At 39.9% G+C, this 23152-nt stretch overlaps 1 protein-coding gene across 1 annotated transcript in view; it reads left to right on the forward strand.

The window, feature by feature from the left end:
* Positions 1-23152, forward strand: part of KIF13B (kinesin family member 13B) — a 201505-nt gene that overhangs the window by 11434 nt on the left and 166919 nt on the right. The window contains exon 2 of the mRNA XM_052645142.1: positions 7045-7138. Coding sequence (XP_052501102.1) covers positions 7045-7138 — 94 coding nt within the window. The remainder of the gene's footprint in view (positions 1-7044; positions 7139-23152) is intronic.

Raw genomic sequence — 23152 nt, forward strand, 5'->3', positions numbered from 1 at the left:
AGCCGTATTAGAACTCAGTTATATTTTATCTTTTGTTTATTGAATAGATTCTCATGTTCAGTGGTAAAAACATAGAAGTAGGTGATTAGGACATTTTATATAATCTCTTACTAGAAAGCAGACTACTTCTTTGTTTTTTTGTTTTTTTTCCTGTGTGGCATCACATCCCTTTTTTTCTCCCTGGGTCATTGTTTGTGTCCAGTTGTGCCCAGCTCTTTGTGACCTTGTGGACTGCAGCTCGCCAGGCCTCCCTGGCATCACATCCCTTTTTTCTCCTTGGGTCAGTGGGCCTCAAAAGGGTCCCAAGCCACTTGTAGTTATAGTAAAGAACTATAAGTCTTATTTCCTATTCTAATAAGACTACTACAGTCCCTTTGGGAAAACAAGCGCTTCATATATGAAGTATTAGTGATGAATATTACGAGCATACACAGACATGTAAAAATGCTAAGTTTATGACACAGATTAGTGAAAATAGAACCATATAAAGCATGCAGAATTTGCAATCTAAGATGTGACTCTTACAGATATCAATAATTTACTATCTTCCTTTTAAAAATGGACACTTGTGAATTTAACAGTAAGTTATAGAGAGGTAAAGGGAGGTTTACTTGTATTTCTGAGTAGTAGGTTTGGTCTGAAAATTATTATTAATTTTCTGGAGAATTTGAAAGGCAGATTACTGAAAGGACAGCTCAGAATTATTTTGTCCACTCTGAGAATGATGCATCTCCCCAGACAGAACATGAGTTATGTAAAGGGAGTCTCCCAGGCCCTGCCCATCTTTGACTATGATGTCATTGGAGACAGGGCCATCGCTGATTTATGCATTGAAGAAAGACTCATTTCAAATTATTGTTCACTTTTACAAGGTGACTAATTTGCTGGCTGAGTAAACTGAATTGTCAGCTGTTAATATTTTATTCATCTTAAGGAACTTGACCTAGAAAAAGATCCTGTTTGGAAAATAATATGGAATCTTCAGTGTTAGTGGAGTAAATTTCTGTCTGTCTGTCTTTTTCTAAGGACCAGGGATACATCAAAGCATTCATGGTTCTGAGTACTGTAAAACTTGATTAGTCATAACATAAACTTACAGCACTACTTAACTCTCATTTTTTATTGGTTTTCAGACATAGTGCTGATTAAATACCAATCTTATTATTTTATGTTTCCCTGGGAGTAAGCTGTTGTCCATGTGTTACTTATTATACTAATGATGAGTATTTAGTGCTATTTATTTATTGTGGTAAGATAGATAAAAAATTGACCATCTTAAACCACTTTTAAGTGTACAGTTCAGTGGCATTAAGTACATTAACATTGTTATGGAACTATCACCACCATCCATCTCTAGAACTTTTTTATCTTGCAAAACTGAAACTCCATACCCGAGAAATACTAACTCCCTGTGGACCCTTTAGCTCCACCCCTGGCAGCTACCGTCACACTTTTTGTCTCTGACTTTGACTACTGTAAGTGTCTCATACAAGTGGAATCCTGCAAAACTTATCCTTTGTGACTGGTTTATTTTTCTTAGTACAGTGTCTTCAAGGTCTACATGTTTTAGCAGAATTTCATTCTTTTTAAAGATTGAATCATTTTCCATTGGAAAAAAATATCTATACATATACATATACACACACCACATTCTGCGTATCCATTCATCCACTGATGGAAAGCTGGGTTGCTTCCTCCTTTTAGCTGTTGTGAATAATGCTGCCGTGCACATGGGTGTTCATGTGCGTTCTTGTTCACTTTCATGCTATTAGAGCATAACAGCTAGATTTTTATCTTTTCAACCAAAGTGTTATTCCAGACTAAGAGGAAGGTGTTTATCTTTTGGATTTTTGGTAGGTGTTTAAATTTTTTTCTTTTTTTAAATCCAGCTTAAATTTGAGGCCTAAATTTGGCATTGCAATTTAATCATGGCTTTGCTTTCTGAGGGGCTTCCCTGGTGGCTCAGATGGTAAAGGGTCTGCCTGCAGTGCAGGAGACCCGGGTTTGATCCCTGGGTTGGGAAGATCCCCCGGAGAAGGAAATAGCAATCCATTACAGTACTCTTGCCTGGAAAATCCTGTGGATGGAGGAGCCTGGTAGGCTACAGTCCATGTGTGGCAAAAGAGTTGGACACGACGTCACTTTCACTTTCTTTGCTTTCTGAGAAGTATAGAGCAAGAAGTTTTCCATGGAGAAGGTGTCATAATTAGAATTTTGAAGCAGTATAATTTTATTCAAGCATTGATGACATTTAGATGTAAAATGCTTTTCATATATTTGACCCTTAATTTTTTGTGTATGTTAGTCGCTCAGTCATGTCTGACTGCGACCCCATGGACTATAGCCCACCAAGCTCCTCTGTCCATGGAGTTGTCCAGGATACTAGAGAAGAATACTAGAGTGGGTTGCCATTCCCTTCTCCAGGGGATCTTCACGACCCAGGGATCGAACCCCTGTCTCCTGCACTGGAGGCAGATTCTTTACCATCTGAGCGACCAGAGAATCTGACCCTTAAACTCTCTCTTCACTGCTCTTATTTGCTTGGGTGTGTGTCCTGGATGTTCCACCCATATTCTAAACAGTCTTGTGAAAAACCTTCTTGTAACAGCACTGGGGTGGAATTTTATTTGATAATAAAAACTGAGCAATAAAGAAGTGAAGATAGTTATTTATAATTTTAAAGGCCACCTCCAGAGGGTTAAATGTATAGACTTTTGTTAGGGTTGCCCTCTTTAGGACAAAATGAGCTTAGGTTGACTATATTAGCTATTGGATAGTTCTTTGAATTATAAAGGATTTTCTGGGAATTGGTTCCTTAATCATGCCATTAAATGTTGTCAAATTATTAATGTATCTAATGAAGTCATGAGGGGTAAGATGGAGGAGCTGTGACGAGCATAGGAGAAAAGCCTACAAATATTGAAGGGAACTGAATCCTTTCTCAATTCCAGATCATGTGAAATGAAGGCAGAACTCTGGTGGGGTGGGGGAAGTATTTGATTTACAGCTTTGCAGGCATGCATTTTAGATGTGCACTTCTGATACAGGACTATACATGCAGCTCCTTTGCTCAGACCAGACGTTCTTGCAAGAAACTAATATCTGACTTTGTGGTGGGTGGTGAGATAGCAGATTCTGAGTCAGTACAATTTCCGGAGGCTTGATAATGCATTTGTGTATAATATACACATATGGGGCTGGGCAGTACAGCATGTCAGAGGTCATAAAGGGGTGGTATTAACAAAGTACGATGTGTGCAAACTTTTCTTGAGCTCTGGGCCTAGGGAATGTTGTGTGCATGCTTAGTTGTGTCCGACTCTTTTGCGACCCCATGGACTGTAGCCTGCCAGGCTCCTCTGGCCATGGGATTTCCCCGGGCAAAAATCCTGCAGTGGGTTGCTAATTTCTTCTCCGGGGGATCTTCCCAACCCAGGGAGCGAACCTGTGTCTGCTGCATTGACAGGCAGATTCTTTCCCTGGGGACCTCCTGGGAAGCCTGGGCCTAAGGAAAGGAAGATGTAGTAAGGGCTTGCAAAGTTTCTTCATCGTGACTAAGGCTTTCTTGCAGCATTTCTGTGACAGTATAGAGTGGATTTAAACTCAAGTGTTAGAAATAGACTTTACTGCTAGTTGAAATATAAGCCTTCAGGGGTTAGTCTTCCACACCTGGATAAAACATAGGTCTGTTTTCTTTTCACTTCTCGTTGCCTAAAACATGTATTGGCTAAAAGCCCGACCACTAAATTTTTCGTACTTATAGATTATGTCTTTGCAAACAAATGTATTGATAAAATAACTGATCTGAGAAAAGTTGAGTTGTGGTAGGACGGGAAAGGAAATTTTTGTTTTGTTTGTTTTCCATTTGTCTCAGTTACGTAACTTAAAGCAATCAAACGGAGAAATAAATCCTCTTTCCTGGCAGTGGGAATACTCTAAAGTTGTAATGAGTTTGACATTGACATTTGGGCAAGGTTCTTAGAAAAATACAAAATGACTCCAGTGGAGCGCAGTTTCTTTCGTCAGAGCATATCTTTGCATAGTAGAGATAAGGCAAACAGAAACTGTTGCACACTTTGGGTCAGAAATGTAGAGGAATATGAAAAGAAGAGAACACGATGTGGCCTATATACATTAAAAAACCCCACAAAACTTTAAGATACAGTTCACATTTCATACAGTTCAGCCACACCAGTCGTGTTTACTGCACTCATGCAGTTGTGAAAACCATCAGCACAATTTTAGAACATCTTCATCACCCCCAGTAGAAACCTATACCCGCTGGCAGTCACGCCTCAGCTATAGGTAGTAGCTTGTCTGTTTCCCGTCTCTATTTGCCTGTTCTGAATGTTAGAAATAAGTAAAATCTTACACTGTATGGTCTTTTGTGACTGGCTTCTTTCAGTTAGCACAGACTTCATTTGTGTTTTAGGATGTATCAGTTCAGTTCAGTTGCTCAGTCATGACCAACTGTTTGCGACCCCATGGACTGCTGCACGCCAGGCCTCCCGGTCCATCACCAACACCCGGAGCTTAATCAAACTCATGTCCATTGAGTCAGTGATGCCAGCCCACCATCTCATCCCCTGTCGCCCCCTTCTCCTGCCTTCTGTCTTTCCCAGCATCAGGGTCTTTTCCAATGAGTCAGCTCTTCGCATGACGTGGCCAAAGTATTGGACTTTCAGCTTCAGCATCAGTCCTTCCAACGAATATTCAGGACTGATTTCCTTTAGGATGGACTGGTTGGATCTCCTTGCAGTCCAAGGGACGCTCAAGAGTCTTCTCCAACACCACAGTTCAAAAGCATCAATTCTTTGGCGCTCAGCCTTCTTCACAGTCCAACTCTCACATCCATACATGACCACTGGAAAAACCATAGCCTTGACTAGACGGACCTTAGTCGGCAAAGTAATGTCTCTGCTTTTGAATATGCTATCTAGGTTGGTCATAACTTTTCTTCCAAGGAGCAAGCGTCTTTTAATTTCATGGCTGCAGTCACCATCTGCAGTGATTTTGGAGCCAAAAAAATAAAGTCTGCCACTGTATGTATCAGTACCTACTTAATTGCTAAGTAGTGTTCTGTTTTATGGCTATACCACGTTTGTCCATCGAAGGACACTTGAGTGAGTTGTTTCCACTTTTTAGCTGTTATGAATAGCCAAATAACACTGCTATGAACTTCTGTGTATAAACTTTTGTAGAGACATAGGCTTCTCTTGGATTTATCTCTATGAGTGGGAGTTGTTGGGTCATATGCTAATTCTATGCATAACCATTGGGAACTGCCAGACTGTTTTCTAAAGTGACTGCACCATTTTCTATTCCCACCAGTACTGTATATAGGTTCCAGTTTTTCCATGTCCTCACCTATACTTACCTGGCTTGTTTTGGACATGATCCAATTTACACTTTTATTATTTCTTCTTTTTTTAATTGCAATATCACTGACAGTGTTTATGTTAGTTATATGTCATTTTGCTTAGTTATGCTAGTAGGTATGAAGTGGTATCTCGTGGTTTTCATTTGCATTTCCCCATTGTGTAATGATGTTGAGCATCTTTTCTTGTAGTCATTGGCCATTTTTGTATTTTTGTTTTTTTGGAGACGTGTCTCTTCAAATCTTTGCCCATTTTATTTTCTTATTTTGACTGTTCCATGTGGCATATGAGATCTTAGCTCCCCAGCCTGGGATTGAACCCATGCCTCCTGGAAGCATGGAGTTTTAATTACTGGACTACCAGGGAAGTCTCAGTCTTTGCCCATTTAAAAATTATTGAGTTGTACGTGTTCTTTATATTTTCTGATGCAAGTCCCTTATTAGATATATGATTCACAAATATTTTCTCAATTCCGTAGATTATCTTTTTACTCCCTTGATGGTATCGTTTGAAGCACAGAAGTTTTTCTTTTTTCTTTTTTTGAAGTTTTTCATTTTGATGAGGCTGTGCTAGCACCATTTGTTGAAATAACTGTACTTACCCCATTGGATTTTTTTGGCACTGTTGTCATTTGGCCGTAAATCTGACTGTAATTTTGGACTCTGTTTCATTGATCCACGTATCTGTCCTTCTTTTATTAGTACCATGATTACTGTAGTTGTGTAGTAAGTTTAGAATTGACAAATGCAGCCTTTGTATTTTGTTCTTCAAGGTTTTTTGGGTATTCTAGGTCTCGTGCATTTCTACATAGAATCAGCTTGTTAACTTTTGAAAAAAAAAAAAGTTGGCTGGGATTTTAATAGGGATTCGTTGAGTTTTTGTATTGGGGAGTTATTGCTATCCTAACAGTATTAAGTCTTTTACTTCATGAATATAATTTCTTTCTATTTTAAGTGTTTAATTTCTTTCAACAATATTTTGGAATCTTCAGTGTCTATGTTTTGCACTTCTTTTAAGATTTTACCTAAGCATTTAAGTCTTTTTGAATAAATGAATCAAAAATGTTATAAATGAAATTTTCTTAACTTCATTTCTGGTTTTTTTATTGCTGGTGTATGGAAACAACTGATCTTTGTGTATTGATCACATATCCTACAACTTTGCAAAACCTGTTTATTCTAGTAGCTTTTTAGTGGATTTGTTAGGATTTTCTATATATAAGATCCTATCTTGTGCAAATAAAGGTAGTTTTATTTATTCTTTTCGGTTGGGATGCCTTATGTTAGTTTTTCTTGCTTAACTGCGCTGACCAGAAATTCTGGTACAACCTTGAATAGGCTCAGTAGTAGACATCCTTGTCTTCTTTTTTTTAATTGGTGTATAGGTGATCTAAAATGTTGTGTTTCAGGTGTAGATATCCTTGTCTTATTTCTGATGTTAGTAGGTAGGCTGTTCAGTCTTTTACCATTAAGTGTGAAGTTAGCTGCAAGTTTTTTAGATGCCCTTTATCAGGTCAATTGAGGAAGTTCCTGTGTATTTCTAGTTCGTTGAATGTTTCTGTTTTGAAAGAATGTTGGATTTTTTTTTTTTTTTTTTGGTCAAATGCTTTTTCTGACATACGTTGCTTCAGAAATGACTCATTTTTTGTTTTTCTTTTTTCAATCTGCAGAAATTGACTTGCACACCAAATGTGTGGTGGATGTAGACGCAAACAAGGTTATTCTCAATCCTGTAAATACCAACCTTTCCAAAGGTGATGCCCGGTAAGTTAAGAACCAGTGTTATGATCGATGGGTTTTTAAAAGACAGAAGGCACCAGTGTCTGCTGAACTGAATTCAGTTGAACAAATGTTGAGTGCTTTCTATGTGGAGACATATTGCTGCCAGCTCGGTGAGATGAGGTTTGTTATTATAATATGGAAGGACCGAGTGCCTGATTGAGCGTCATGGGTGGCACAGTGATGGTATTAGAAGCGCGGAGAAGAGAGTGTTGGTGGAGTACCTGAGGAGGTCTTCCTGAAGGAGACGATATTGGCTGGAGGCTTAGCTGAGATGTAAATGGGAAGCAGTAGGGAGGAAGGGAAGGCTTTTCAGTTGCTCCTCATCATGGGGGGTTTTTACTTCTGCCAGTTCCTATCCTAGCCTATCAGTCAGAACCCATTTCAAGTGTTCTTTTCTCCCTGAAGACTTTCTTGCAGCCCTTAGTAGATTCCTTTCCTTAAAGTCCCTGTGAGCTATAATCTGTGCCACCTAATTTAATTATGGTGTCTTGTTTTGAATTATTAATTATAGCTCAACAGTAAATTTTAAGGTCTTGGAAGGAAGGGACTCTCTGTCAGCAGTTGGGGATGAAATACTTGAGCCTCACGTCTGGGTTTGAGTGATCATATGAACCAAAGGGAGAGCAAGAGAGTATAAAGAAAACGAACGTGGACAGGAAGGAAGAGATTAATTCAGTTTTTCTTAGCAAGTGCAGGGAAATTACCAGGTAAGTTAGAGTCAGTTTATAGAAGGCTTTGGAAGCCGATGAGATTTGGCCTCTCTTTTTATGGGAAGTTGTCATCTTAGACAGTTTTTGAATTATTGTGATTAAGGAAGTGGATTAGGAAGATTGTTGGATGGCGGTGTCAGGAGTGGATCAGAATGGGGAAAGACTGGCTTTTTGTAGAGATTAGCTATCAGAGATGTTTTTGTGCCGTTCCTGAGAGTGGAGAATGCATGGTGCCCACCATGATGCTTTGTGCCAAGTAGATGCTTCAGAATACTTGCAGAGACAGTGTTGTTTGCGAAAGTACACCCAAAGGCACTCCATGAAAGTTCTTTTGAGTTGAATTAAGTTGAAAAGAGCACTTGATGTGGAGTCAGAAAATACGAAATCGAATCCCTACTTATCTTATTGTAGGTGGTTTGTTGTTGTTTAGTTGCTCAGTTGCGTCCCACTCTTCTGTGACCCCATGATTTGTAGCCCACCAGACCCCTCTATCCATGGGATTTCCCAGGCAAGATTACTGGAATGGGTTGCTATTTCCTACTTCAGGGGATCTTCCCAGCCCAGGGATCGAACCTGCATCTCCTGCATTGGCAGGCAGATTTCTTTACCACTGAGCCACCATCCTAAAGGATGATGCTGTGAAAGTGCTGCACTCAATAGGCCAGCAAATTTGGAAAACTCTGCAGTGGCCACAGGACTGGAAAAGGTCAGTTTTCGTTCCAATCCCAAAGAAAGGCAATGCCAAAGAATGCTCAAACTACCACACAGTTGTACTCATCTCACACGCTAGTAAAGTAATGCTCAAAATTCTCCAAGCCAGGCTCAACAGTATGTGAACCATGAACTTCCAGATGTTCAAGCTGGTGTTAGAAAAGGCAGAGGAACCAGAGATCAGATTGCCAACATCCGCTGGATCATGGAAAAAGCAAGAGAGTTCCAGAAAAACGTCTATTTCTGCTTTATTGACTATGCCAAAGCCTTTGACTATATGGATCACAATAAACTGTGGAAAATTGTGAAAGAGATGGGAATACCTGACCACCTGACCTGCCTCTTGAGAAACCTGTATGCAGGTCAGGAAGCAACAGCTAGAACTGGACATGGAACAACAGGCTAGTTCTAAATAGGAAAAGGAGTATGTCAAGGCTGTATATTGTTACCCTGGTTATTTAACTTATATGCAGAGTACATCAGGAGAAATGCTGGGCTGGAAGAAGCACAAGCTGGAATCAAGATTGCCAGGAGAAATATCAATAACCTCAGATATGCAGATGACACCACCCTTATGGCAGAAAGTGAAGAGGAACTAAAAAGCCTCTTGATGAAAGTGAAAGAGGAGCGTGAAAAAGTTGGCTTAAAGCTCAACATTTCAGGAAACTAAGATCATGGCATCTGGTCCCATCACTTCATGCCAAATAGATGGGGAAACTGGAAACAGTGTCAGACTTTATTTTTGGGGGCTCCAAAATCACTGCAGATGGTGACTGCAGCCATGAAATTAAAAGACGCTTACTCCTTGGAAGAAAAGTTATGACCAACCTAGACAGCATATTCAAAAGCAGAGACATTACTTGGTCAACAAAGGTCTGTCTAGTCAAGGCTACTATGGATGTGAGAGTTGGACTGTAAAGAAAGCTGAGCGCCAAAGAATTGATGCTTTTGAACTGTGGTGTTGGAGAAGACTCCTGAGAGTCTCTTCGACTGCAAGGAGATCCAACCAGTCCATCCTAAAGGAAATCAGTCCTGAATATTCATTGGAAGGACTGATATTGAAGCTAAAACTCCAGTACTTTGGCCACCTGGTGCAAAGAACTGACTCATTGGAAAAGACCCTGATACTGGGAAAGATTGAAGGCAGGAGAAGGGGACGACAGAGGATGAGATGCCATCCACTCAGTGGGCATGAGTCTGAGTGAACTCCGGGAGATGGTGATGGACAGGGCGGCCTAGCTGCGGTCCATGGCATCGCAGAGTCGGACACGACTGAGAAATTCAACTGAACTGAGCTGGCAGGGAAGCCCTGTAGTTAGTTATTTTGACCTTTTTTGAGCCTTGTCTGTATGATACCTGCCTTATCTGTTTCATAGGGGGGTTTCCTGAAGATCGAATTAGTAATCCTTAAAGTGCTTTGTGAAGTGTTCTGTAAATGTTGAGGTTTATTATTGACGTAGTGATGTTTCTTAAGCATCTCTAGGATATGCTGTTACTAGGGTGGGAAAGATATGATGAGTCAGAGGTGCAGGCATTTTGAGCCTGCTAATGTAATGACCTACTGTCCTGAGTGTTAACTGAAAACACTAATTTGGGGGAGTATATATTGCTCTTAGAGCTTTCAGTCTGAGTACTGTTGTTTTCTTTGGAAATATGGGCAACTCTGAGCAAACTTGGAGGCAATACCCTCTGGTAGAAAAAAATTTGGGTTTTGTGTATGGACTGACGATTCACATTCTGCCTTTGCCGCTTGCTGGCATGGTTATCTCCCTGTGTGTTTTATTTGTAAAGTGTTTCCGTTTTCTATTGCTGTATGACAAATAAATGATCTCAAAAGCTTCGTGACGTAAAGCAGCAGTAACCATGTACGTTTTTTAAGGTTTATTTATTTTTGGCTGTGCTGGGTCTCTGCTGCGGTGCATGGGGTTCTCATTGTGGTGGCTTCCCCCGTTGCGGTGCATAGGCTTCCGTAGCTGCAGGGCGTGGGCTCAGTGGTGGCACCTGGGCTTTGTTGCCCTGCGGCATGTGGAGTCTTCCTGGATCCCGTGTCCCCTGCATTGCGAGGGGGATTCTCAGCCACTGGAACACCGTGGAAGCCCAGTGATCATTATTATCTCACGGTTAGTGTGACTCAGGAATTCAGGTAGGGCTCAGGGGGGATGGCTTGGTCCAGTCCATGCTGATGAGGGTTCACCGGGAAGATTTGAAGGCGAGGGGCCGCAATCAGAAAGCTCACCAGGTCACTTGGGTTGGGTGGTTGATGCTGCCTGTTAGCTGGAGATGTTGCTGGGGCTGCAAGCAGAACGTTGCTCCCAGTCTGGTGGCGGGTTCCAAAGGCAAGTGTCCTGAGAGGGTGAGAAAGCGAGGTGGGAGCAGTGTTGTGTTTTGCTTTTTTAAAAAGTTGGAGTGGAATTGCTTTTCAGGGCTGTTTCTGCTTTACAACAGAGTGAATCAGCTATATGTGTACATATGTGCCCTCTCTCTTGAGCGTCCCTCCTCCCCATCCTTGATGTTGTGACCTTGGCAGTCACGCAGTTCTGTCACATATTCATGCTGAAGACTGGTGCAACCAGAGGAAACAGACCCATCCGCCTATGAGTGGAGAAACACGAGCGTCGCCTAAGGGAAGCATTTTTGGTGGGAAGTATATTGTTGTGGCTCCATCCACAAGTGTGTAATGTCTAACTGATGAGGTAATTGTGAGAATAAAAAGAGCACATAGAATGTAAAATAAATGTTTTCTTTCCTTTAGAGATCTTTAAGTCTCAGGGGTTTGTGAAAGAATTAAATAGCATGTTTTGGTTCCGCAAAGTATCTTACATGACTCTTTTACATGTGCTGAAAATACAGATTGAATGTTAACTCAGTACTATAGAGTGCTGTCTGATTTAAAGAAGACTTAGAAGTGATAGCTGTCAAAAAGAAACAGGTGACATCCGTCAAAGCTGGTATGTCATGGCGTTCGGTGGGATAAAGTTAGGAAGCACCGCTTCTTAAAAAACAACTCTTTATTGAAGTATAAACTATATGTACAGAAAAGTATATATAGCTTGATGAATTTTCATAAGTTGAGCACAGTCCTGTAACTGGTGCCCAGATAAAAAACAAGAACATTACTAGTATGACAGAAGACCACCTCAGGAGAAGTACTTTTTCTTTTAAATGTCAAGGTGAAAAGAGAAAATGAAAATTTGGGAATGTAGCAGTTCGGTAGTATATGTTGACTTCATTAAAAGAAAGAAGTAGTAAGGAAAGCACAAATTACAAAGTTAAGATTAATTACAGTCTAGTTTGGAGAATGGCTAACCCATAAAACAAGTTACGGTTTTATAGGAGCTATCCTTGTAGCTGAAGCGCCAGGGATTTGAAACTAACATAAAAGAAGTGGTTGGAGTCAGTTTCAGTCAATAGTCAGAAAGACTCAAACTAATATTTTTCCTTTAAAAGCTGCAATATCCTTCTTTTAAAAATAGTGTCCACCAATCTTATTAATCTAAAACTGTGATTAATTCTACATGTGTACTTAATAACCTATGTTAGTATACTTTGAAAGTGAATATGTATACTTTTAAAACAATAGTTGTATATTTTTCTGATTAATTTTGCATTAACTTCTGAAAATTTCATGGTTTGATATTTATGCTTATTAAAGGCGATAGGAGCCATTTAAAAATGAATGGGTAGACAATTTTCAGCTTAACAGCTTAATCATGGGAATTTGGGAAACATCGGTATGTGGAATTTCAAAATTGTTTTGGAAAATAAGATGCTTAAAATGGAGAAAATTGATAGTACACAGCTAACCGGAGATTAAGAAATGCTGACTTTGGAGACAGACTGAGTCTCCGCTCTGCTGCTGTTGTTGTTGAGTCGCTTAGTAGTGTTTTACCCTGTGTAACCCCATGGACCACACAGAGCCCGATAGCCTCCTCTGCTCATAGGATTCCCCAGGCAAGAATGCTGGAGTGGGTGGCCATTTCCTTCTCCAGGGCACCTTCCTGACCCGGGGATCGAACCCAGGTCTCCTGCATTGGCAAGTGGATGCTCTACTGCTGAGCCACCTGGGAAGCTCCAGCTTTACTGTAGGGTTGGCCAAAAGGTTCGTTCAGATTTTCCCATATGGTGTAACAGAAAAACCCGAACAAAACTTTTTCACAACCCAATGCTTAACATGTGTGGTGTGAAGCAAGTTGCTTAATTGTCCTCTGTCTCAGTGAAGTGGAGATTATAGAAGTACCTACCTATCGGTTGTTACGAGGAATACGTGAGTTAAAATATGCAGAGTGTCAGTGCCTGATGTGCAGTAAGTCTTATATAAAAGTTAGCTATTTGTTTCTTACCAATTCTGTTACTCAGCTCAGTTCAGTTGCTCAGTCGTGTCCGACTCTTTGCGACCCCATGGACTGCAGCATACCTGCAGACTGTCCATCACCAACTCCCGGAGTTCACGCAAATTCATGTCCATTGAGCCAGTGACGGCATCCAACCATCTCATCCTCTGCCGTCCCCTTCTCCTCCTGCCCTCAATCTTTCCCAGCATCAGCATCTTTTCAAATGAGTCAGCTCTTTGCATCAGGTGGCCAAAGTATTGGAGTTTCAGCTTCAGCATCAGTCCTTCCAATGAACACCCAGGACTGATCTCCTCTAGGATGGACTGTTTGGATCTCGTTGCAGTCCAAGGGACTCTCAAGAGTCTTCTCCAGCATCACAGTTCAAAAACATCAGTTCTTCTGTGCTCAGCTTTCTTTATAGTCCAACTCTCACATCCACACATGACTACTGGAAAAACCATAGCCTTGACTAGATGGACCTTTGTTGACAAAGTAACGTCTGTGCTTTTGAATATGCTGTCTAGGTTGGTCATAACTTTTCTTCCAAGGAGTAAGCGTCTTTTAATTTCATGGCTGCATTCACCATCTGCAGTGATTTTGGAGCCCCCAAAACTAAGTCAGCCACTGTTTCCACTGTTTCCCCATCTATTTGGCATGAAGTGATGGGACCAGATGCCATGATCTTAGTTTTCTGAATGTTGAGCTTTAAACCAGCTTTTTCACTCTCCTCTTTCACTTTCATCAAGAGGCTCTTTAGTTTGTCTTTACTTTCTGCCATGAGGGTGGTGTCATCTGCATATCTGAGGTTATTGATGTTATTATGGCCTGTATTTTGAGGTGTGTCAGGGACGGGGGAGCCTGGTGGACTGCCGTCTATGGGGTCACATAGAGTCGGATACGACTGAAGTGACTTAGCAGCCGCAGCAGCATGGTATGTTATGAACTATATTATAACTTCATAAAGAAAGTAAAAAATTTTGAAAACAAAATATATTCAGTACTTGAGTCTATATGCCTATCAAGAAATCACTTAGTTCTAGAAAAATTTCAACTTTGCAAAGGCAGAAACTTTAGTTTGCCCAGAGTTCATGGGGCTCATAGGGACTCACATGCCATCAAAGAGACTGACCCCTTGATTTTATGTTTACAGTGAACAAAATATTAATCCCTGTCATCTGGGCTTCTCCTTAGCATCAACTATAGTGCTTGCGAAGCCAGGTCAAAACATTGCTTGTGAACATAGAGTAAGAACAAAGGGACGTTTTACTAAATACAGAGAAGATTTTCTATTCCACAGCACTCAAACACCCTAGTGACTGAAGTGCTTGTGTCCTCCAGCACGGTCTTCTTTTTCTCTGTGTAGTACGGAATACACATTGATGGATTTGATCTTTTTATTTTCTCCGGCAGAGCCATACTGCCTACATTACTAGTGCAGTAAGTGTGTTAATGGAATTACACTTTTGCACTAAATCAGTTTAGTTTTCTGGACTGGTCCTTGGGGTTTCCCAAATCTTCAGCAGTGTATTTGCAAATCATCTTTTAGGGCTAATAAGTGACTAATTCATTATCTATTCTTAGTAGATTTCTGCAAGTGTAGTTCTCAGTGTGTGATCTTTAGCGTTTAGGAGCACTTTAAGTCCCTTTTATCACAGTTAGAACAGTCCTCCTTTAACAAAATCTTTAAGCCTTATTTTGTTTGAATTGTCTTAAAACCTAATAGACTTTTATCTTATAATAAAATGCTAATGATAGTGCCTGTCACCATGATAGGGCAAAATAGTTTCTTAGGCTGTTTTATGTTCTGTCTTTTGCCTCCTTCCCTTCTGAAGCAGCAGTTAGAACTGGACATGGAACAACAGACTGGTTCCAAATAGGAAAAGGAGTACGTCAAGGCTGTATATTAATAGTCACCCTGATTATTTAACTTATATGCAGAGTACATCATGAGAAATGCTGGGCTGGAAGAAGCACAAACTGGAATCAAGATTGCCAGGAGAAATATCAATAACCTCAGATATGCAGATGACACCACGCTTATGGCGGAAAGTGAAGAGGAACTAAAAAGCCTCTTGATGAAAGTGAAAGAGGAGAGTGAAAAAGTTGGCTTAAAGCTTAACATTCAGAAAACTAAGATCATGGCATCTGGTCCCATCATTTCATGGGAAATCGATGGGGAAACAGTGGAAACAGTGGCTGACTTTATTTTTGGGGGCTCCAAAATCACTGCAGATGGTGACTGCAGCCATGAAATTAAAAGATGATTACTCCTTGGAAGGAAAGTTATGACCAACCTAGATAGCATATTCAAAAGCAGAGACATTACTTGGTCAACAAAGGTCCATCTAGTCAAGGCTATGGTTTTTCCTGTGGTCATGTATGGATGTGAGAGTTGGACTGAGAAGGAAGCTGAGCGCCGAAGAATTGATGCTTTTGAACTGTGGTGTTGGAGAAGACTCTTGAGAGTCCCTTGGACTGCAAGGAGATCCAACCAGTCCATCTTAAAGGAGATCAGTTCTGGGTGTTCATTGGAAGGACTGATGTTGAAGCTAAAACTCCAATACTTTGGCCACCTCATGCGAAGAGTTGACTCACTGGAAAAGACTGTGATGCTGGGAGGGATTGGGGGCAGGAGGAGAAGGGGACGACAGAGGATGAGATGGCTGGATGGCATCACCAACTCGATGGACGTGAGTTTGGGTAAACTCTGGGTGTTGGTGATGAACAGGGGGGCCTGGCGTGCTGTGATTTATGGGGTCGCAGAGTCGGACACGACTGAGCAACTGAACTGAACTGAACTCCTTTACCCACCAGACTGGACTTTACTGATCCCTCTGGCTAAAAAATGTTTTCAAAGGGAATGAGGTGTGATTTCCCATGGAGAGTGGCCGCTTTCACTTTTCGAAACAGTTGTGTTATGAGAGTTTTGTTTCTTTGACTTTGGAAATGGGAATGCATTTTCCTAGAGGAACTGACAGTTGTTTCTAGTAGAAATGCTAGTCTGTTAAAACAAAATGGCCAGTTTGTCCCACAATTCATACAGTAAAGTTTGTTTTTGCTGTGAGTAGGTGAGATAAAGAATACATTGACTGTAAGTAACCTGTATAATTTGGTGTCACTGAGCCAAAGGTGCCAGCAATTTTGTGGTTTTTTTTTAAACTTTTTATTTTGTTTTGGAGAATAGCCAATTAACAGCAGAGGGACTCAGCCATACATATATATATGTATTCATTCTCCCCCAAACTCCCCTCCCATCCAGGCTGCCACATAACACTGAGCAGAGTTCTGTGTGCTGTACAGTAAGTCCTTGTTGGTTACCCGTTTTAAAAATAGCAGTGTGTACATGACCATCCCAAACTCCCTAACTATCTGCCGTCATTTTTGCACCATCAGTACAAATATCAACACAGTGCAAAGGGCACATGTCTTAGGATTTTATGAAAATAGTCTTGACCCCAGACCCACTGATAAGTTCTAGGAAACGCTGGGGAGTCCTCAGAGCACAGTTATAGAACTAAAGTTAGACTTAACGGATGTCTTTGGTTTATTTTTAAACTACTTGCCATATGATAAGCACATCATATAATTCACCCCTTTAAGGTGAACAGCTCAGTGATTTTTATTATATTTGCCAGCACCATTATCTACTGTTAGGACATTCTTACCACCCTGTTAATATACGTCTGTCTCTACGTTGCCTCTTCTGGGCACTGCATATGCATGAAATACAATTTGTGGTCTTCTGTGATTGACTTCTTTTTACTTAGGTTAATGTTTTTGAGGTTTGTCTGTGTTATGGTATCTATCAGTTCAGTTCAGTCGCTCAGTCGTGTCCGACTCTTTGCGACCCCATGAATCGCAGCACGCCAGGCCTCCCTGTCCATCACCAACTCCCGGAGTTCACTCAGACTCATGTCCATTGGGTCAGCGATGCCATCCAGCCATCTCATCCTCTGTTGTTCCCTTCTCCTCCTGCCTTCAATCTTTCCCAGCATCAGGGTCTTTTCAAATGGGTCAACTCTTCGCATCAGGTGGCCGAATATTGCCGTTTCAGATTCCATATCTGTCCTTCTAATGAATAGTCAGGACTGATTTCCTTTAGGATCGACTGGTTGGATCTCCTTGCTGTCCTCTGTGATTGGCTTCTGTTTACTTAGGTTCATGTTTCTGAGGTTTGTCCGTGTTATAGTATCTATCAGTACTATTCCTTTTCATGGGGGGATACTTCTTCATCGTACTCTGTTTTGTTTATCCATTCATCAGTTGATGGATATTTGGGTTTTTTCCACTTCTGGGCTATTATGAACAATGCTGCTGTGAACAGCAGTTGTTTAGGTCTGTCAGTGGGCCATGTTTCCCTTCCTCTTAGGTTGATGTCTAGGAGTGGAGTTGCTGGGCCATACGGTACCTCTGTGCTTATCATTTTGAGGAATTGTCAGACTTCTCTAAAGTGGCTGCAGCCTTTTACATTATGAGGATTCCAGTTTCTTTGGCTTTCAAAGAACTCTCCTTCACTGTAAGGAAAATGGGGGTGACTCTGGCTAATTGGCGAGTGCATGCCTTGCCTGAAGGCATTCGGATTACAATTAAAAAGCAAAACAAAACATTGTGCTGTCCAAACTAACAGTCTTGGCTGGATTCAGCTCTTGGCTACTGATTGGGAACCTCAGACTCCAGCATATTTTTCTGTTGAGTAGTACTTCTTCATTAGGTTTTAAAGAAATTGAGCAAAGTTTTAAAAAATGTGTTAAAAGTTGAAAGATTAAAACACTTTTATGTACCTGTCATTCAGCTTAACAAAGCATCATTACCAGTACAATTTAAGCCTTTTGTGAATACCCTCCAGTTTGAATGCCTTTCTTAACCACCAAAGTTAACAACTTTTCCTGAATTTGTTTTTTTCTCTTTCCCTTGTATTTCTTTACATTTTCACTATGTGTGTTTGGAAGTTGTTTGTACAGTACTGTCTCCATAAATGCCTTTTTCTAGTCAAAAGTCAGAGAGATATGTGACTCAGAAAAGATTGACTACTCATAAAGCATAATGCCTGAGTTTTAAAGGCAAAAAAAATTGTATTAAGAGGAGCCAAAAATAATATCACAGGTTTAGCGTGGAGAGGAAAGCTAATTGTTCCTATTTTATCAAATACCCTGTTCCTCCTTTTTTCCTCTTAAAAAACCAAAATAAAAAAAAGGCTCCCTCTCCATCTATTGTTTGCAGTGAATTCTAAGCAAAAGTGGCAGGAGAATTGTTTTAGTGGACTTCCAACTCTGAGAGACTGAATCAGTGAGTTCTGCCTGTTCAGAGGTGCTGTTTTAAACAACAGAACTGAAAGGGAATAACCAGTTTAAATTTAAACCAGTTTAAATTAACTTGGTCAGTTAATCCGTCTTCTTCTTTAGCCCTCTGTTTTCTTTATTGTGTGTGTGTGTGTGTGTGTGTGTGTGTGTGTATTTGTATGTAGACTTTCTTTTATAATTCTTTATTATCCTGTCCCACCAAGTGTAAGATTTTATTATTATTATTATTGGTCGGGTGGCCTGACCACGGCCAGAACTCGTGCCCACGGCAATGAAAGCGCAGAGCCCCAACCACTAGGCAACTAGGGAATTCCGCAAAGTGTAAGGTTTTTAAGACCAGAATTCCCTGAAGTAGAAAACATTTGGGGAGTGAGACCTCAAGATCATCATGAACCTGAGCGCTGATTCCTGTGGTGGTTTGTGAAATTACCTGTTCTTTAGTACATGTTGGAGAGACGTTCCAACATGGATGGGGTTAGCTGTAGATGACATATAGATATGCAGATTTTTTGTGTTCTTGTAGAACTATGGGGCTTTCCTGTTTGGGTATGCTTAACCTAATAATAAATTGATAGTGTGAAGGTTATAATGGCCCGTCCAGTGAAAAGTATGTCTGAGATGTTGCTCTTAACCAGTTCTTGTCAGAAAGGTCATTAAAACATTTTTATTCCTTCTGATTGTTTACCAGACACCAGATCTTAAGTTATGATTATTAGATAATTAAGGAGTACCTAATATGAGCAAAATATATCCAGTCCTTCTTTGGAGGTTCAGAGTACTCTGTTCCTGGTAGATGAAAGAACATATGCAGAAAAAAATATGTATCAGATAGATGCAGAATTATGTGGAATTGACCTGTACATTTCTCTGACAAATGTATTGTGTAATACTACTGAAGGGAGGGCCTAATGCCAGTAATTACTTTGAAATATATGAAGTCATTTTCAGACTAATTTCTTGTTAGTAGAAGTCATCGTTAGGTCATATTAGATAATGAGTTTTAAAATTTCTCTGCCTCTGTATGGATGCTAATTTAAGTAAAGATTTTAATTGAAGAAAGTCATGCAAAATGTAATTATGGTATATACAATAGTCCTGCTTGTTCTCTCTGCGGTGAAATGACTTGAGTGAGGCTAATAATCCTGCCCAAATAGAATTTATTCCTCTGGAGAATAGTATGTGGTATGTTTTAATTTCATAAACAGGCTCTTCCTGGGGGAGTCTGTCCACCCTGATTGTGTCAGTAAAGTGGGGAAAACAGTGTTCTACATACTCAGAAATTTCAGAGGATTCTTCCCCCTCTTTAAAAAAAAAAAATACTGCAGACATTGAGTGTACTACTTTGGAATATAGTTGTGAAAATGAATCAGGAACACTCTTAAAAGCTAAAAAGGTAATAAAGTATGTGTGGTTCAATTCATGTCGCTGCATAGTTAATAGAGGCAGATAATCAAATAGTAATAGACCCAGATTTTTCACAATTTTACCAGCAAAAGCTTGGGTTGCTAAAATGAACTGTTTGATAGCTGATTAGTAAACTTAACAAGAATTAGACTGTTCTGGTAGAATTTATAAAATCTTAGCCTTGTCATTGGTTATATAAGTATCTTGTTCCAAAAATAAGGAATACGTTTTTTTTTGTTAATTCAAGAAAAGAGAGTCATTATACCTGTGGTTGAAATACTGCTTAGCTACTAATATTGGATATAATGACGACGCAGAGTTTTGTGTGTGTGGCTACTAATTAGGTTGAAGTGAAGTGAAGTCGCTCAGTCGTGTCCGACTCTTTGCGACCCCATGGACTATAGCCTACCAGGCTCCTCTGTCCATGGGGTTTTCCAGGCAATAGTCCTGGAGTGGATTGCCATTTCCTTCTCCACTAATTAGATTAAGTTATAGCTAATAGGAATTAAATATGTTGAATTTCCCCAGAATTCTGGATTTAGCATAAAATTATGTGATCCCATATGATATAATAGATAAGATATCTAATTACAAATAAGACTTAGGTAAAACTACCAAGTCTCACTATTAATGTTTTTAAAATTTGTCTTTATTTGGCAATACTTTTTTTTTTTTAAGGATTCTCTTTCTAAGTCATCAGTGTAGGAGTTGTTGCAAATAAAACACACATTGTATAAGAATCTAGATTTACATTCTAAAGATGGAGGTAGAGGTAATCTCTGAGGAAATGTGACCTGAGAAACCATTCTATCTAAAAGGTTGCTGTATCATAATATCACAATATCTTAGGAATCTTTCTGATCCATTTAGCAGCTGAACATCAACTCTTTGCCAAGTATCAAGCTAAAAATGTAGGAAAATCTTTATTTACTCTTAGTTCCTTTAACTTGTGGTTAAATTATTTTTAGCACGTAATTTGTCTGTAAACCTACTAGTAAAACAAAAAACAAAGCAAAACAGAAAAGAAGAAAGAGAAGGTGAATTATTGTGGACTTTGTAAGCCTAGAGTTTTGTGGGCTCAGATTTGAAATGATTCCATTGTTTAATTCTGGTCATTGTGCATGTTCTTATGAGAATGATATTTAGCTAAAAGGAAAAGTGGTTTCTTTTGCAAATTAATAGTGTAGTGTTCTGGAGCCTTTATCCTACTTCCTTAGAATTTGTTAAAGAAGAAATCTTGTGTGATGGTGAGTTTTACTTTTTATTAAATCTAATTTTGTGTATGTATAATTTAAAAAATCCTATAGAATGGGTAATAATTAAGACTGACAATAATCTTTGTGTATTGACCCACAGATGAGAAAAATCAGTAATGTTTTTGTTCCACTTGTAGGAAAACTGAAGTAGAATTTACATAAGTAGGTTAAAGTGGTATTCGCCATTAATTTTTAAAAATGTTTTGTTACAGAGAATTTAAAAGATAGGCCCCAGTAGCCATAATAGTATACTGAAGCTCCACGAGCCTGTTCCTCAGCCTCCAGAGCCATCAGCCCATGGCTAATCCTGCCCTGTCCACTCCTTCAACTCTTCCTTTTGCCCATATTATTTTGAAGTAAATCCCATTTACCCACAAATATTTTAATGTATCTTTACTATTTTTTAACATAGCAAAATGCCATTATTACACCTTAAAAATTAGCAGTAGTCATGTAGGAGCATCAAAGCTTCAGTCAGTGTCCACATGTCCAGTTGTTTCATAAAGATTTTTCCTCAGAGTTTGATTTGAAGGGCATCCAAATATGGTCTACCCGTTGAGATTGGGTCATGTCTTTTAATATATTGGTTCCTTGATTGTTGAAGAAGTGGGATCCTTCCTTCTGTTGATGGGTTAATAAGTGTACTTATTTAGTCAGATGGCAAATATGGATTTTTCTTGCAGATATTTTTCTTTTTTAAATTATTTTTTTAATTGAAGGATAATTGCTTTACCGAATCTTGTTGTTTTCTGTCAAACCTCCACATGATCAGCCATAGGTATACATACATCCTCTCCGTTTTGAAACTGTCTCCCATCTCCCTCCCCATTGCACCCCTCTAGGTGGATACAGAGCCCCTGTTTGAGTGTCCTGATTCATACAGCAAATTCCCGTTGGCTGTCTGTTTTATATATGCTAATGTAAGTTTCCATGTTACTCTTTGCATGCGTCTCGCCCTCTCCTCCCCTGTCTCCATGTCCATAAGTTTACTCTCTATGTCTGTTTCTCTATTGCTGCCCTGTAAGTAAATTCTTCAGTACCATTTTTCCAGATTCCGTATATATGCATTCATATGCATTCCGTATATATGCATATGCCTGTCAAGAGGCAGGTCAGGTGGTCTGGTGTTCCTATGTCTTTCAGAATTTTCCACAGTTTATTGTGATCTGCATAGTCAAAGGCTTTGGCATAGTCAAGAAAGCAGAAATAGATGTTTTTCTGGAACTCTCTTGCTTTTTCCATGATCCAGCAGATGTTGGCAATTTGATCTCTGGTTCCTCTGCCTTTTCTAAAACCAGCTTGAACACCTGGAAGTTCACGGTTCACGTATTGCTGAAGCCTAGCTTGGAGAATTTTGAGCATTACTTTACTGGCGTGTGAGATGAGTGCAATTGTGTGGTAGTTTGTGCATTCTTTGGCGTTGCCTTTCTTTGGGATTGGAATGAAAACTGACCTCTTCCAGTCCTGTGGCCAGTGCTGAGTTTTCCAAATTTGCTGGCATATTGAGTGCAGCACTTTCACAGCATCATCTTTCAGGATTTGAAACAGCTCAACTGGAATTCCATCACCTCCACTAGCTTTGTTCATAGTGATGCTTTCTAAGGCCCACTTGACTTCACATTCCAGGATGTCTGGCTCTAGGTGAGTGATCACAGCATCATGATTATCTGGGTCGTGAAGTTCTTTTTTGCACAGCTCTTCTATGTATTCTTGCCACGTCTTCTTAATATCTTCTGCTTCTGTTAGGTCCATACCATTTATGTCCTTTATCGAGCCCATCTTGCATGAAATGTTCCCTTGGTATCTCTAGTTTTCTTGAAGAGATCTCTAGAGTACAATATTTCTTTCTCTTTCTGACTTACTTCACTCTGTATAATAGGTTCTAGGTTCATCCATCTCATTAGAACTGACTCAGAGGTGCTTTGCTTTTGATGGCTGAGTAATATTCCATTGTGTATATGTACCACAACTTCTTTATCCATTCATCTGTCAGTGGACATCTAGGTGGCTTCCATGTCCTAGCTATTGTAAATAGTGTTGCAACGAACAGTGGGATACATGTGTCTTTCTCAGTTTTGGTTTCCTCAGGGTATATGCCTAGGAGTCGGATTCCTGGGTAATATGGTGGTTTCATTCCTAGTTTTTTTAAGGATTCTCCATACCATCTTCCATACTGGCTGTATCCGTTTACATTCCCACCAACAGCTCTTGCAGGTATTTTTACCCTGACATGCCTCTCTGTTCTGTCTGAGGTTACCCTAGGTGGGACCATAATTGCCTTCTA

The sequence above is a fragment of the Budorcas taxicolor genome, chromosome 8 (genome assembly GCF_023091745.1).
Source record: "Budorcas taxicolor isolate Tak-1 chromosome 8, Takin1.1, whole genome shotgun sequence".
Classification (NCBI taxonomy): domain Eukaryota; kingdom Metazoa; phylum Chordata; class Mammalia; order Artiodactyla; family Bovidae; genus Budorcas; species Budorcas taxicolor.